The sequence below is a fragment of the Chaetodon trifascialis genome, chromosome 24 (genome assembly GCF_039877785.1).
Source record: "Chaetodon trifascialis isolate fChaTrf1 chromosome 24, fChaTrf1.hap1, whole genome shotgun sequence".
Taxonomy (NCBI): domain Eukaryota; kingdom Metazoa; phylum Chordata; class Actinopteri; order Chaetodontiformes; family Chaetodontidae; genus Chaetodon; species Chaetodon trifascialis.
The window spans coordinates 13652375-13663912 of record NC_092079.1 but is presented as its reverse complement, the minus strand read 5'-3'; the positions used below and the strand labels follow the sequence as shown (position 1 = coordinate 13663912).

Below are 11538 nucleotides of genomic sequence, written 5' to 3'. Positions count from 1 at the left end.
AGCTGAACTGCAGTCGGCTACTATATTAAAATACTGCTTACGTGTTGAAAAATGTAGTACTGTGATACTTTAAGTACATTCTGCTGAGAATACTTATGAGTCGTTTTCAATGCAGGACTTTTACTTTTTTTTAAAAAAATAGTGGTATTTCTACTTTTACTGAAGTATTATCCAAACTGAGCAGCAAGTTTACGTGAATTTCCAAAATAAGTCTGCAAAAGAAAATGTCAATAAATGCTTGTCTCCATCAAGGACAGTTTGGAGGACAAACTGCTTCCCGTCAATATCAATGAAACTGCTTTTAATCTACGCTAATGAGGCGATTAAAAGAGCTCAAACGAGGGAAAACACGACAGAAATATGACGTTTCTTTGCTTTAAAAATGACTTAAACCATTATATTAACAAAACAGTCGCTTTTTTTGATGATTAGCCAATCAACAAACGGATCGACTGACCTGTGTTTTTTGGTTCAGTTGGTTTGGGCGTGTTTTGTAAAGTAACTAGTAACTAAAGGTCAGATAAGCGCAGTGACGTGAAGTGTGACGGCCCCTGTGTGCTGTGGCTGACTGTGCTGTCTCTGAGGTGGGAGCTGATGGTGGTTAGGTTATTGGTTAAAAGATGATTCAAAAATCAAAATAAAACCAGATGTGCATTAGAAAATTGAAGCCACACAACAACACACGTCCTCCAAATGGCCAACAAAAGACATGGAAAAACTACTGCTCCCTTGGTGAAACTGTGACAGAGTCTGATATTAAAGGCGACATCTCAAACATACTGTTCATATCTGTGTGACGTCCAGAGCTCGAGTCCAGGACGCCTGCATCGTTTCATTAGTCAAGATTATAGTCCGCTCTCAAACATCACATGCAGTTCTCAGCTTCATCCACACGAGGGCGACAAAAAAAGCTTTACGCAAACATCAACCGCACATCAACAGGTGAGCCTGCAGTGAAACATGGCAGCCGTCAGACATACAGAGCACAACATGCACCTGACGGCACGCAAAGTAAGACAGGTGAGACAAACAGGAAGCAGACAGGAAGCGTCACACGAGCCGGAGGACGACATGGGTTTAAGTCCCAGAGCTGAGAAACATTCTTCTGACGTTATTCCAAAAATCTCATCCTTCAATCTTTACTGACCACAATAATAACACACATTAAAAGTCTTTCTGTTCGCTGTCTGTCGCCTTCAGGAGCTTCTAGTTTAATGACTTTGCTGCCAAACACAAGCGACCAGTTCATTTTCGTGCTGCACGGCGGCACAGCGGTGCATGCTCCACCTGTGCGGGCCAGGTGAGGGTTAAAACGCGGCACGTCTTTTTACCTCTTGGCAGCGTCAGCTGTCTTCGCCGCTGCAGTGCCACCTTTTCTGCAGTAGGGGGCGTTGTGAGGGACATTACTCTCATTTGTTCCGTGTGTTTGTTCATTCAGACTTTAAACTCAAAACTCTTCGTTCACTTACTTGAGCTGCCGTTGTTCTTCCAGTTTGGTCATGATGTCGTTCAGGTTTTGGCTGAGCTGAGGAGACGCAGAGCAGAAGGACGCTGACTCATCAATACGTCATCGATCAGCTCGATCAGCTTCATCAGCCGCACGTGAACAGTTTGACCCACCTTGCTCATTTCACACACACACACACACACACACACAGAATAATAACATGTCGGCTCTCTGTGTATCTGTCACACAAACTGTTGAAGACAGACAGTTTTTCAGGAGCGCACGAACATGCACACGTGCTTTCTGATGACGCTGACTTCTCCCTCATGTTCTCGCGTGTGTTTACGCCCTCTTACCTTGACGGACGCCTGTTCCACGATGACATATAATTGGTGGCATATCAGTGTGAAAAACCGAAATGGATTAACCTTCTTTAAAACCAATGAGCTCTCGGATGCCGAGCTGGGGAATGGAGCAGAATCAGCATTGGTCATGTTTTTGCTTCAGTGCATGAATCTGCTGCGTGAGATCATTTAGAAACTGCTGTGATGGGGCAGTGTGTCAATGTGGATCAGGCTAAATCATGGAGCAGCAGGTCAGTGTGATGTGATGTGCCATGAATGAGGCTGCGTGAGAGCATGAGGCCTGTTCAAGCTGCTGCAAACCACTCGACTCATTTCTGAACACTCTGCTCCCATAATTTCATCTCGATCATCCTAAATCTTCCGTAAAGCTGCACCAAACATCTTCATTTTCAAATTGCCCTGCGAGGCTTTTGTTGCAGGACATAAACCCAGATGAATGAACTGTGATCTGAATTTGTGTCTACAGTTAAACAAAGAGATCCTACAAATGACAAATCAAAGTGCTGCTTGAGGAAAAGCTGCAGAATCAGAAGTCACACGAGTGATTGCAGCACTTACACACCAAAAGATTTATTTAAGGTCTCACACATACAAAATAGCATTTCATGTTTATTTTTTTTAATTTTCTGATTTGCGTGAGGTATACAACAATACATCCAGTGACTTCCAGTGATCTGAATGGACACAAAGAGATGGACGTTTGTCTGTTCTGCAGGTGTCAGTCATGAGCGGAGGGAAGGAAGCTGCAGGCCGAGTCTCGAGCAGATCTTTAACGTGCCGGCCCGTTTTCCACTCGACATTGAGTGGAATCACTTTAGCATTTAGGATCTTTTGATGCTTTAAGATATTTTTTTCTTGTTTTAGAATTTTGCTTCCTCAGAGACCAAAACCAACATGATGAGCCAACAGCAGCACAGTTTCAACAAACTTCACCACATATAAGGAAAAATTGCATTTTTGCTTCAATCTGGCTTCGATAGCAACCAGAAGTTCAGGCTGGATCTGCAAAGGCTGAAGTAAAATCTGACGTTTGAATAGTCTGTGGCTCATTGACGTGAAGCCGGACGGTCCAGAAAATACATTCAAGTTGGGAAAGAAGAATGATGAGTAACGTTTTTTCTTTTTTTTAAATTAATGAAACATGACTAAAGTTTGAAAAACCCTCACTGAGCATGACTTCATCACAAAAGCTGACAGCTTTCATGGCGTCTCATGACGTCGTACATCCTTGACCTTTATGAGTGGTGATTACTTGGGATTTGTATGTTTCTCGGTGCCTGTGTCTCCTTTGAAATTGACTCCAGGAGAATTTAAAAACGTTTACGAGTGAGGTCCATGCTTCTTTTTATGTCTTTTAAATCTCTTTAACTAATTCTTTTTTTCTTCCTGCTTTCATTTCCATTTCATCTTTTATTCGCTGTGAATGAACACGTACCCTCTGAATGTCCCTGAACACATCATATCTGAGCCACAGACACTTAAAAATCAGATTTTAATCTGATTTTCATTTCAACGCCTGTGTGAATCCTTCCTGATCTTAAAGTTGCCTGATAGTAAGTTGTTTTTAAATTTTTTGACATCACCTTATATTTCAAGGAATCACCTGACCTGACATAACAACTTTTTCATCATCATCGTCATCATCATCATCACCATCATCACCATCATTATAGGGAGAAAAGGAAAGACAGAGGTCTGAGTGCGAAAGTCGGGGGCAGTCCTTCAGACGGGAGGCTGGTCTGGGTCGTACTGGTTTCACTGGGGCAGAGCTTTGAGGATGGCATTGACCTCCTCAGCGACGGCTGTCAGAGCGAACTCAAACTGGTCCTGGAAAGAAGAAGAAAGACAACGCGTTTCCATTTCTATGGTATAAATCATCATTTATTTCTGTGGTGTCTGTGCTCTGACCAGGTCCACCAGTCAGCAGGGGTGTGCAGAGTCTACGTGTGTCTCAGATGTCTTAGTGAGCTCCAGTTTACCCCCCCCCCACGTCCTCCACTGAGTGCATGTGCATCCATATGTAGAGCATTAGCACCTTCTGCTGGACTGTCCTTTGTCCAACCTCTTCCAGTGCTGCCATGCCGTGTGTGAAAAGGTGCAAGATAGTTCACGTGTGAGGTTATCCCAGTAATTTACCAAGACAACTGTGTGACAGAGGCGTTGGCAGCATTTGAGAACTTTTTGAGACCATGTTTCTTGTCCAGTTGTTAGGAACCTTTCAGAGAAGTCAGAGCGTGTTTGCTTTAGTGGGGCAGTGCTGTCAGATGTTTGACAGCTTGGAGTTGGTGGTTTGATCCCTGAGTTTGTTTTAAAGGCAGATGTTCTCGCTCATTGAAAGGCTGGCTGGATCAGCAGTATGAGCTGACTACTGGCTGAGTACTGGCTGACTACTTGACCCTATAAGCTACTCCAGAAATGCACTTACCTTAGTGCAAACCATCCCAGGCCTCTGGTCTCGGACATGCTCCAGTGTGGCAGCAATGTCAATCTCCTTCACACCTGCAAGACAACAGCAGGAGCACGCGTTTAAACGGCCAGTAGGTGGCCGGTCGCTGACAGGAGGATAAACTTTCCATGAGCTGGTGCTTTCTTTCACTCATGAGTAACACATATAAAGCTCACCTTTAGCCATGCGATTGAGAACCATATCAATCAGGATGTAAGTCCCAGTACGGCCTGTACCATCACTACGGAAACAACACAAAGCAGTAATCCATGACGTAATTTGTCATTTTGAGAATTTAGACTACGATTGAGTGCATGTACATCCTGCCTGACTGTACCTGCAGTGCACGATGATGGGGCACGATCGTCCTCGGTAGCATTTATTCACCTTCCTGCAGAACAAGAACAAAACAAGGGGACAACTTATTCCAAAAAGTATTGAACCTTAATCTGCGGTGTCAGAGAGATGGACAGAGATAGAAAAGGGGGTTTTCAGCGGCGGACCTCCTGCTGCAGTCATATCAGTCCATGATCATTTTTGTGACTATGCAACTGGACCCAGACTACTAGCTGCAAACCACAAGAATGACACAGACAGATATGTTCAAAACTAAAGCAAAGTCCCTGCTGACCTCCACCACACAGGGAGGACAGGAAGAGACAAATTCATTTGACACTTTTTTAAATAATGTTGTGGACATAAGTTACCTGTTATGACACAATTCATCTGCATGCAGCTCAAAATCAACAATTCCCAACAATTCGACAAGCTTTTAGGTCTCATTTAGCGCTTAATTTCTGTTGGGAGTGTCTTAACTGTGATTGACAGGTCTGTGGATATGCAAATAGCTGCAGTACCTCCGGAAGTCCAGCAGGGGGCGCGTGGAGGTGGGGATGCCCTGAGCTGGCCAGCTGAGGAAGTGGAACTGAGTGAGCGTCCGGGTCTCCTGCGTCTGAACATTCTTCAAGTAGAAGCTTCGCACCAGGAAGTCGTTACACCAGATGTGCTCTGACACCAGGTTCACCTGGATGGGATCAAAAACAGCTGCTGAAGGGCTCAAAGGGACCCCACACGCCCCCCCTCGCAGCCTCTGCTTCTGCGCTCACCTCATAAATGTGGTAGAGGGATGAGCCCTCATCAGGCCAGTAGCGGTCACACTGTTTCTCTCCGTCCTCCACCAGAGCCGTCATCATCACGATCACAGTGCAGCCGTTCTCCCACACCATCTGCACAACAAGCAACTCACGTCAAAACCTCCACCTGCCTCCTCCCAAACGTTTATTCTGTGCCTCGCTGACCTGCCAGAAGTCAGAGATGGTGTGCGACAGGGGGCCCTGGGTGGCGATGTAGGCTGGCATCCGGGGGTCATGCTCAATCTGAAGGAAGGCGGGGATCAAAGAGGTCAAGGGTTACTTTGGGGGCAAAGGTCACATTCTGATGCTTGACATGACGTAACATAAAAAGTATGGACAGAACTGATGTAGTGGACACGTTCACAACAATGCTGGAAGCAAAGTGGTGACCTCACCCCAACCAAACATCACTCCTCCCAAACCTAGCCAACCCAACCAGCAAGGGAAAGAATACTAGCCAATCAGAGGCAGAGTAGGGCAGGTCATCCCTTCACCACAGTGGGATTAGTCATTTAGTGTCCCAGGCAGTGATGACGGGAACTGGAAAGCATCTTTGTTTGATGTGTGCTTTGTTTTTTTAGTTCACACTCGAACATGGGGGGGGGGGTAATGGCCTATTAATCAATCACCCACAGTCGCTCACACTTACGATGGTGCTGGCATTGATGTAGTCAGAACGTGAAGGGTTGATCTCTGCCTTCAGCTTCACCCTGGAGTGGTCATCTGAGGAGCAACAGAGCGTCAGTACCTTCAAGCTTTAATCAAGACACACTGTTCATCCTCATGTTTCACATCAATATTCCTCCTTTTCTGGGTTAAATGAATAACTTCAGCTGTCAGTGCGCATCATTAGTTCCCCTGGCAGGACTCACAGGGCACAGAGTCGGGGCAGCGGTTCTTCTTGATGTTGGCGTCGCTCTGAGCCACAGAGACGGCGCTGGGCTCGGCCTGGTAGGAGCACAGAGCCTCCCACTCCTTCATCAGACGGTCCTTGTTCCTCAGGTGGTCCTCCATGTAGGCCTGAGGGACAGCCCGCATCACATGAGCCACTCAGAACGAGCCTAAGCTTCTGTAAACGAACTTCTGAAAGGACAAAATGTCCCACACTGACCAGGATCATGTGACCGGTGGAGATGTCCATGTTGGCTTGCGCCGGCTCCTCGCACCACGACGGCGTGCTGCTGTGGGAGCTCGGGCTGGGCTGGGCTCCGTCGCTGAACTGGGACGACACACTGCTCACCCTTGAGTCTGCGCCTCCTGCTGCTCCTGCTCCTCCTCCCCCGCCGCCTCCCCCCGCACCTCCTCCTCCGCTCACTCCCCCCACGGCACCGAGGGCAGCAGCTTCCAGGCGTCCGAAGGCTCCTTTGGAGGCCATGTGCTGGCGACACAGGTCCTGGTGAGCCAGTTCTGCATGTTACACTGCGTTATCGCACGATCACTCTGGTTTCTGCTGACACGCTGCTTTTGCCCTTTGACCCCTCACCTGGTACTCCTGGTGGCTGAAGCTGCCCCCCTCTGGCCCCAGACCCAGCTTCTTTGCTGCCAGCCGGTGGGCGTGGTGACGCAGGCAGGCGATGGTCATGGCCGCCACCAGGATGCCGCCAATGCAGGCCATGGCCACCAGCGTGGCGAACACCCAGCGGGAGCCGGGCTGCACTCGAGTCGCCAGGGGCAACGCATTCCCATCATTCCTCTGTGGTAGGAAGGACAGAAAGGGAGCATTAAGTTATCAAATGAGGAGGAGGAGGAGGAGTTGTCTTTTTTTAATGTGACGTCTACAGACAGATGAGCCTTTTGGCCTTTTCCTCCCTCCTTTCCAACACTCCTCTCTCATCCCTTCTTCTCCTCATCAGCCCAACATTCTCCTCCCTCCTTTTCATCATCCTTTCTTCCTCTTCCTCCCTCTGTTCTCTTTTATTCTCCCTCTCTTCTTCCTGGATGAATTGCCTCTCTGAACACATCAATGCTTCAATAATAATAATCCTTTAACATAATCCATATTATTCTGCATTATGAGAACTAGTGATGGTATTTTAACAATATTTTAATTCCACTTCTTGAAGTAATGCTTTGAATACTGGACTTTTCCTCATAACAGTATTTCTACACCGTAGTATTGTGACTTTTACTTCACTAAAAGATCTGAGTACAGTGGTAGGAAAAGAGAAATCGTGGTAGCAGCATTAGCTTTAGCATAAATCAGATACTTCTGGATAATTGGCTGATTACTTCAACATTACTGTGCCAAAGAAAGAGAAAATGTCAGACTTTGTTGTGATATTTTTGGTGATTTCTTCTTCGTCTGACTTCCTCAGGGATCAAACGCACCACCCACCTCTCCAGCACCGCCCTGCAGCACCTTCAGGCCCGTCTCGGTGTCCAGGAAGTCCTTCTCTGCAACTGCAGGAGCGAAGCTTTTTCAAACAGTGACTGAGACATTCTGAAGAAAACAACCTGCTGATCGCTGTCACCACACTGTCAAACCTGGAGTACTACATGGGAGACAGTACTTGAAGTATATTTACCAGCTTTCTCGGCCACATCTCCGGCCGTCAGGTTCTTGGAGTTTGGCCTGATCCTGAAGGTGATCGCAGGTCCGACCACGCTGCAGAGGACAGAGACGACATCCAGAGAGGAATAAACATGAAGCACCTCAAATAACTCAACAAAGAGATTTTTCCACTCTGGGGTCAAAGGTCAGGGGTCATGGCCTGGTGAGAGGACAACAGACAGGCTCCTCTGCTGTGGCTGAAATGAAAGTAAGCCATCCAGCCAATGAGAGGATGAGGAGGGTCCAGAGGCTTCAGGCTGCAGCTGGATGTGACAGATCTGTGAGGGTCCTCAGGCCTACCTGACGCTGCTGAAGGAGCCGGAGGAGACCCCCACTCTCTCTGACAGACGCTCCAACAGACGCACCCCATCGTTCAGACTGAGGGGGCTGCGGCGACAAAACGCACACACGCACACACACACACACACACACACACACACACAATGAAACACACACAGTCATACACACAAACACAAAAATAAAAACACACAAATAAAATGAAACACACACTCATACACACAAACACAATGAAAGACATTCAGACAGACACAAAGACACACACATTCAGAGACACATACAAACGCACACACTCACACACACATAAAGAAGCAGCCCTCCTGATTGGCCGATCAGGTGGAGGAAGCGAGCTCACTACACCTCTGATTGGTGACGATGTAGCCGTACTCCTCCTCCTTCTTCTTCAGTTCGTCCTGATTGGCCGCTGCCTTCGAGTCTTTCTGGACTCCTGCTGGTTTGGGGGGCGTGGCGGTGGAGGGCGGAGCTTTGGGGGCGGCCATCTTATACGCCATGGAACCCTCCGTGACCTGATGGGTAAAGAAAAACGAACATTCGATTCTCTGACATGTTCTTCAATCTAAACTCCAGACTGAAAGAAGAGGACACGCTCACCTTCTTTCCGCCGGCGGCGGCGGCGGCGTTGTCTCCATATTTATCTGAACAGTAGACAAAAACACACTCATCAGTGTCACAAGAGAAAAGATATTTGTATGTGTTTTAAGCCTTCACACCATCTTATGATCCACTGTGACATCAGTTGTACATTTTGCACAGAAAACGCAGAAGAAGACAAAGATGGCCGTGTTTCTGTGGTGTAGGCTTCAAAAGAGAAAACTGCTCGATATTTAGGACATGATTTCAGGGCAGGAGCTGAAATCTGCGTCCTGTTTGTTTCAGAACATTAACAAACCTGCGATTCTCACAGGCCTCACTGGCTGATCTGAAGCACTCGTGTTCACTTCGGTATGTTGTTTTTATGATGATGACGATGACGATGGCGGACCGACCTTTGGTTGGTTTGTGGGCGTACGAGCCGTCCAGCTGCAGCTGCTTCAGAGCCGCCGGCAGGTCGTCTCTGTGCTCGGGGGACAGGTCCTTCACGTTGAGGCCGTAGTGGTGGAGCAGCAGAGACAGCCTCTGCAGAGAGCGCTCTGGAAAGCACAGCCGCCCCCACCCTGTCACACTGAACGAGGCTGCAGAGCTGACCACTGACAACATGACTGATCACTGACTGAAGGATTCATGTGTTCATCACTCTGATGAGCAGCTGCTAAAAGTAGAGCTGATCTTACAAGATCTTTCATGTTTTTTCAGACAGGTTTCTGTCCCGCCGAGCAGGATTAATAAAGGCTTTCATAAAACCATCGTTTAACTTGCAGATTTAAGCTGAAAATGGAAATAAAGTCCAAGTAAAACTTTCAAAATAAAAGCAGCTTCATTCTACTTCCGTCCTTCTTTCCCTTCATTTCTTGTTATCTGACAGCTGAAATTAACATATTTCATATTCATCTTTCTCCCTCTCTCACCATCCAGTCCTGACAGGGCGTCGTACTCCTCCTGCGCCTTCTTCTCCGCCTGCTGCTGCTTCCTGAGCTCGGCCATCTGGGAAACGTAGTCCTCGCCGTAGTCCAGCGGGAAGTCCAGCTCCGGGAAGAAGGAGGAGGGCGAGGCGGAGGAAGGGGATGATGAGGAGGACAGCGAGGAGGGAAATCCTGCTGCTGCTGCCCCCCTGTGGCGGGAGAGGGACTGCACAGGGGAAGAGGAGGAGGAAGAAGAGGAGGAAGAGGAGGAAGAAGGGGAGGTGAGGTAAAAGGACAACAGGTCCTGGAGGAGCTGCCGGTCTCTGTCCAGAGGGGTTCCTCTGGATCTGGAGGCGAGGAGCGGGAAGGCCGGATTATCATCCAGAGAGTTGAGGGAGCGCGCTTCCTCCTCCTGGTAGCCATACTGCTGCTGCGACACACACACACACACACACACACACACACACACACACACACACACACACACACACACACACACACACACACACACACACACACACACACACACACACACACACACCGAGTGTGTTTCTATGAATCATCTTAAACACGTCGACACTAAATCTAACCTTCAGCTGAGACTTTCTGTGCCCACCTGGCGGTAGGTGTACGGGTCCAGCAGGGGCGTCTGCATGTGGACGGAGGACCTGGAAGGGTCAAGGATCATGTAGTCCACGTACTGCTGCATCACCTCGGGGTCAGCTGGATCCTCGGGCCCCTGAACCCTCCGCTGACTGGGACCAGACAGTCTGGGAAATAAGACTTTTCATTGGTTGACACCACTTCCTGACAGTTTCTGATTGGTTCTGAGGAACTTTCTGAAACTAGAACTTCCAGAATTAGAAAGCAGAAACTGAAAAGGACAAAACTGCTCCGTCCAAGTGGATTCTTACTGTTTGGACAGCTTCTCTTGAGGTTTGGACGGGGAGCCCACGGTGGGAACATGGCTCAGCTCTCGGTCGATGATGTCCTGGGTGATGTCATCCCTCCAGGTCAGACCTGGGCAGCAGCAGAACTGTCAGCCATGACTTTTAAAGCCTGATTCTCCCGAAGCTTCACGCCACAGCAGACGAGACTCACCTTGCACCATCAGGTCTTTGAGGACCTCCTGCAGTTTGTGCAGGACTTGTACAGACACCTGGTACTGGACCAGCTCCTGGTGAGGAGCCTGGCACCGTCCAAACAGACCGTCTGCACAGGGAGACACACACAAGCCAGTTTCTTAGCTTACATTCATTTAAAACCTGATCTGACTTTATCTCCGTGACGTCTCTGCTGTGCTGAGGCGTCTGCAGCATCAGGCCTGCGGTGCCTCCGACACACAGCGACGGAAACAGACAAGACGGCTCTCAGTCAGTGCAGACGCAGCAAAGCAACCTCAAACACGAGAGCAGAAAACACTGGAAATGACTTATTCAAGTCCACGAAGCCCTTTGTTTGCAGATGATCGCATCCTGTTCTTATTTCAGTCCCAACTTTTCTGGACTATGAAAAGTCTGTACTGTCTTTGGAACAGCAGGTTCTTGACAGTTTGACCCCCTCAGACCACCTCCCTGCTCCAAAGCCTGGGACGCTCTGGGTTGTTTGCTGAATGCAGTCTGGGATGTACTTACTTTACTAATTATTCCATCTTCAACGCAGATTCCAGATGTTTCACTGCACAAATGATCACACATAAAATGATTTGACTCAAATATTCCAAAGGTTGGACGCAGATGGATGGAGCAGTGTGGAAACACAGATTACAGACTTCCTCTG

At 48.1% G+C, this 11538-nt stretch overlaps 1 protein-coding gene across 3 annotated transcripts in view; it reads right to left on the bottom strand.

Annotated features, from left to right (window-relative positions):
* Nucleotides 1-2357: 2357 nt before the first annotated feature.
* ptprnb (protein tyrosine phosphatase receptor type Nb) overlaps nt 2358-11538 on the bottom strand; it is a 19063-nt gene continuing 9882 nt past the window's right edge. The window contains exons 3-23 of one of the 3 annotated variants that reach the window (XM_070994162.1): nt 10861-10971; nt 10674-10779; nt 10376-10529; nt 9766-10189; nt 9247-9390; nt 8852-8895; nt 8600-8766; nt 8243-8329; nt 7917-7996; nt 7727-7791; nt 6875-7084; nt 6503-6784; nt 6264-6411; nt 6041-6114; nt 5557-5634; nt 5365-5484; nt 5116-5282; nt 4596-4649; nt 4435-4499; nt 4238-4311; nt 2358-3639 (exon numbers count right to left, since the gene is read on the bottom strand). In XM_070994162.1, coding sequence (XP_070850263.1) covers nt 3568-3639; nt 4238-4311; nt 4435-4499; nt 4596-4649; nt 5116-5282; nt 5365-5484; nt 5557-5634; nt 6041-6114; nt 6264-6411; nt 6503-6784; nt 6875-7084; nt 7727-7791; nt 7917-7996; nt 8243-8329; nt 8600-8766; nt 8852-8895; nt 9247-9390; nt 9766-10189; nt 10376-10529; nt 10674-10779; nt 10861-10971 — 2726 coding nt within the window. In that variant the 3' untranslated portion in view covers nt 2358-3567. The remainder of the gene's footprint in view (nt 3640-4237; nt 4312-4434; nt 4500-4595; nt 4650-5115; nt 5283-5364; nt 5485-5556; nt 5635-6040; nt 6115-6263; nt 6412-6502; nt 6785-6874; nt 7085-7726; nt 7792-7916; nt 7997-8242; nt 8330-8599; nt 8767-8851; nt 8896-9246; nt 9391-9765; nt 10190-10375; nt 10530-10673; nt 10780-10860; nt 10972-11538) is intronic. The other 2 variants (XM_070994163.1, XM_070994164.1) reach the window with 2 other exon arrangements.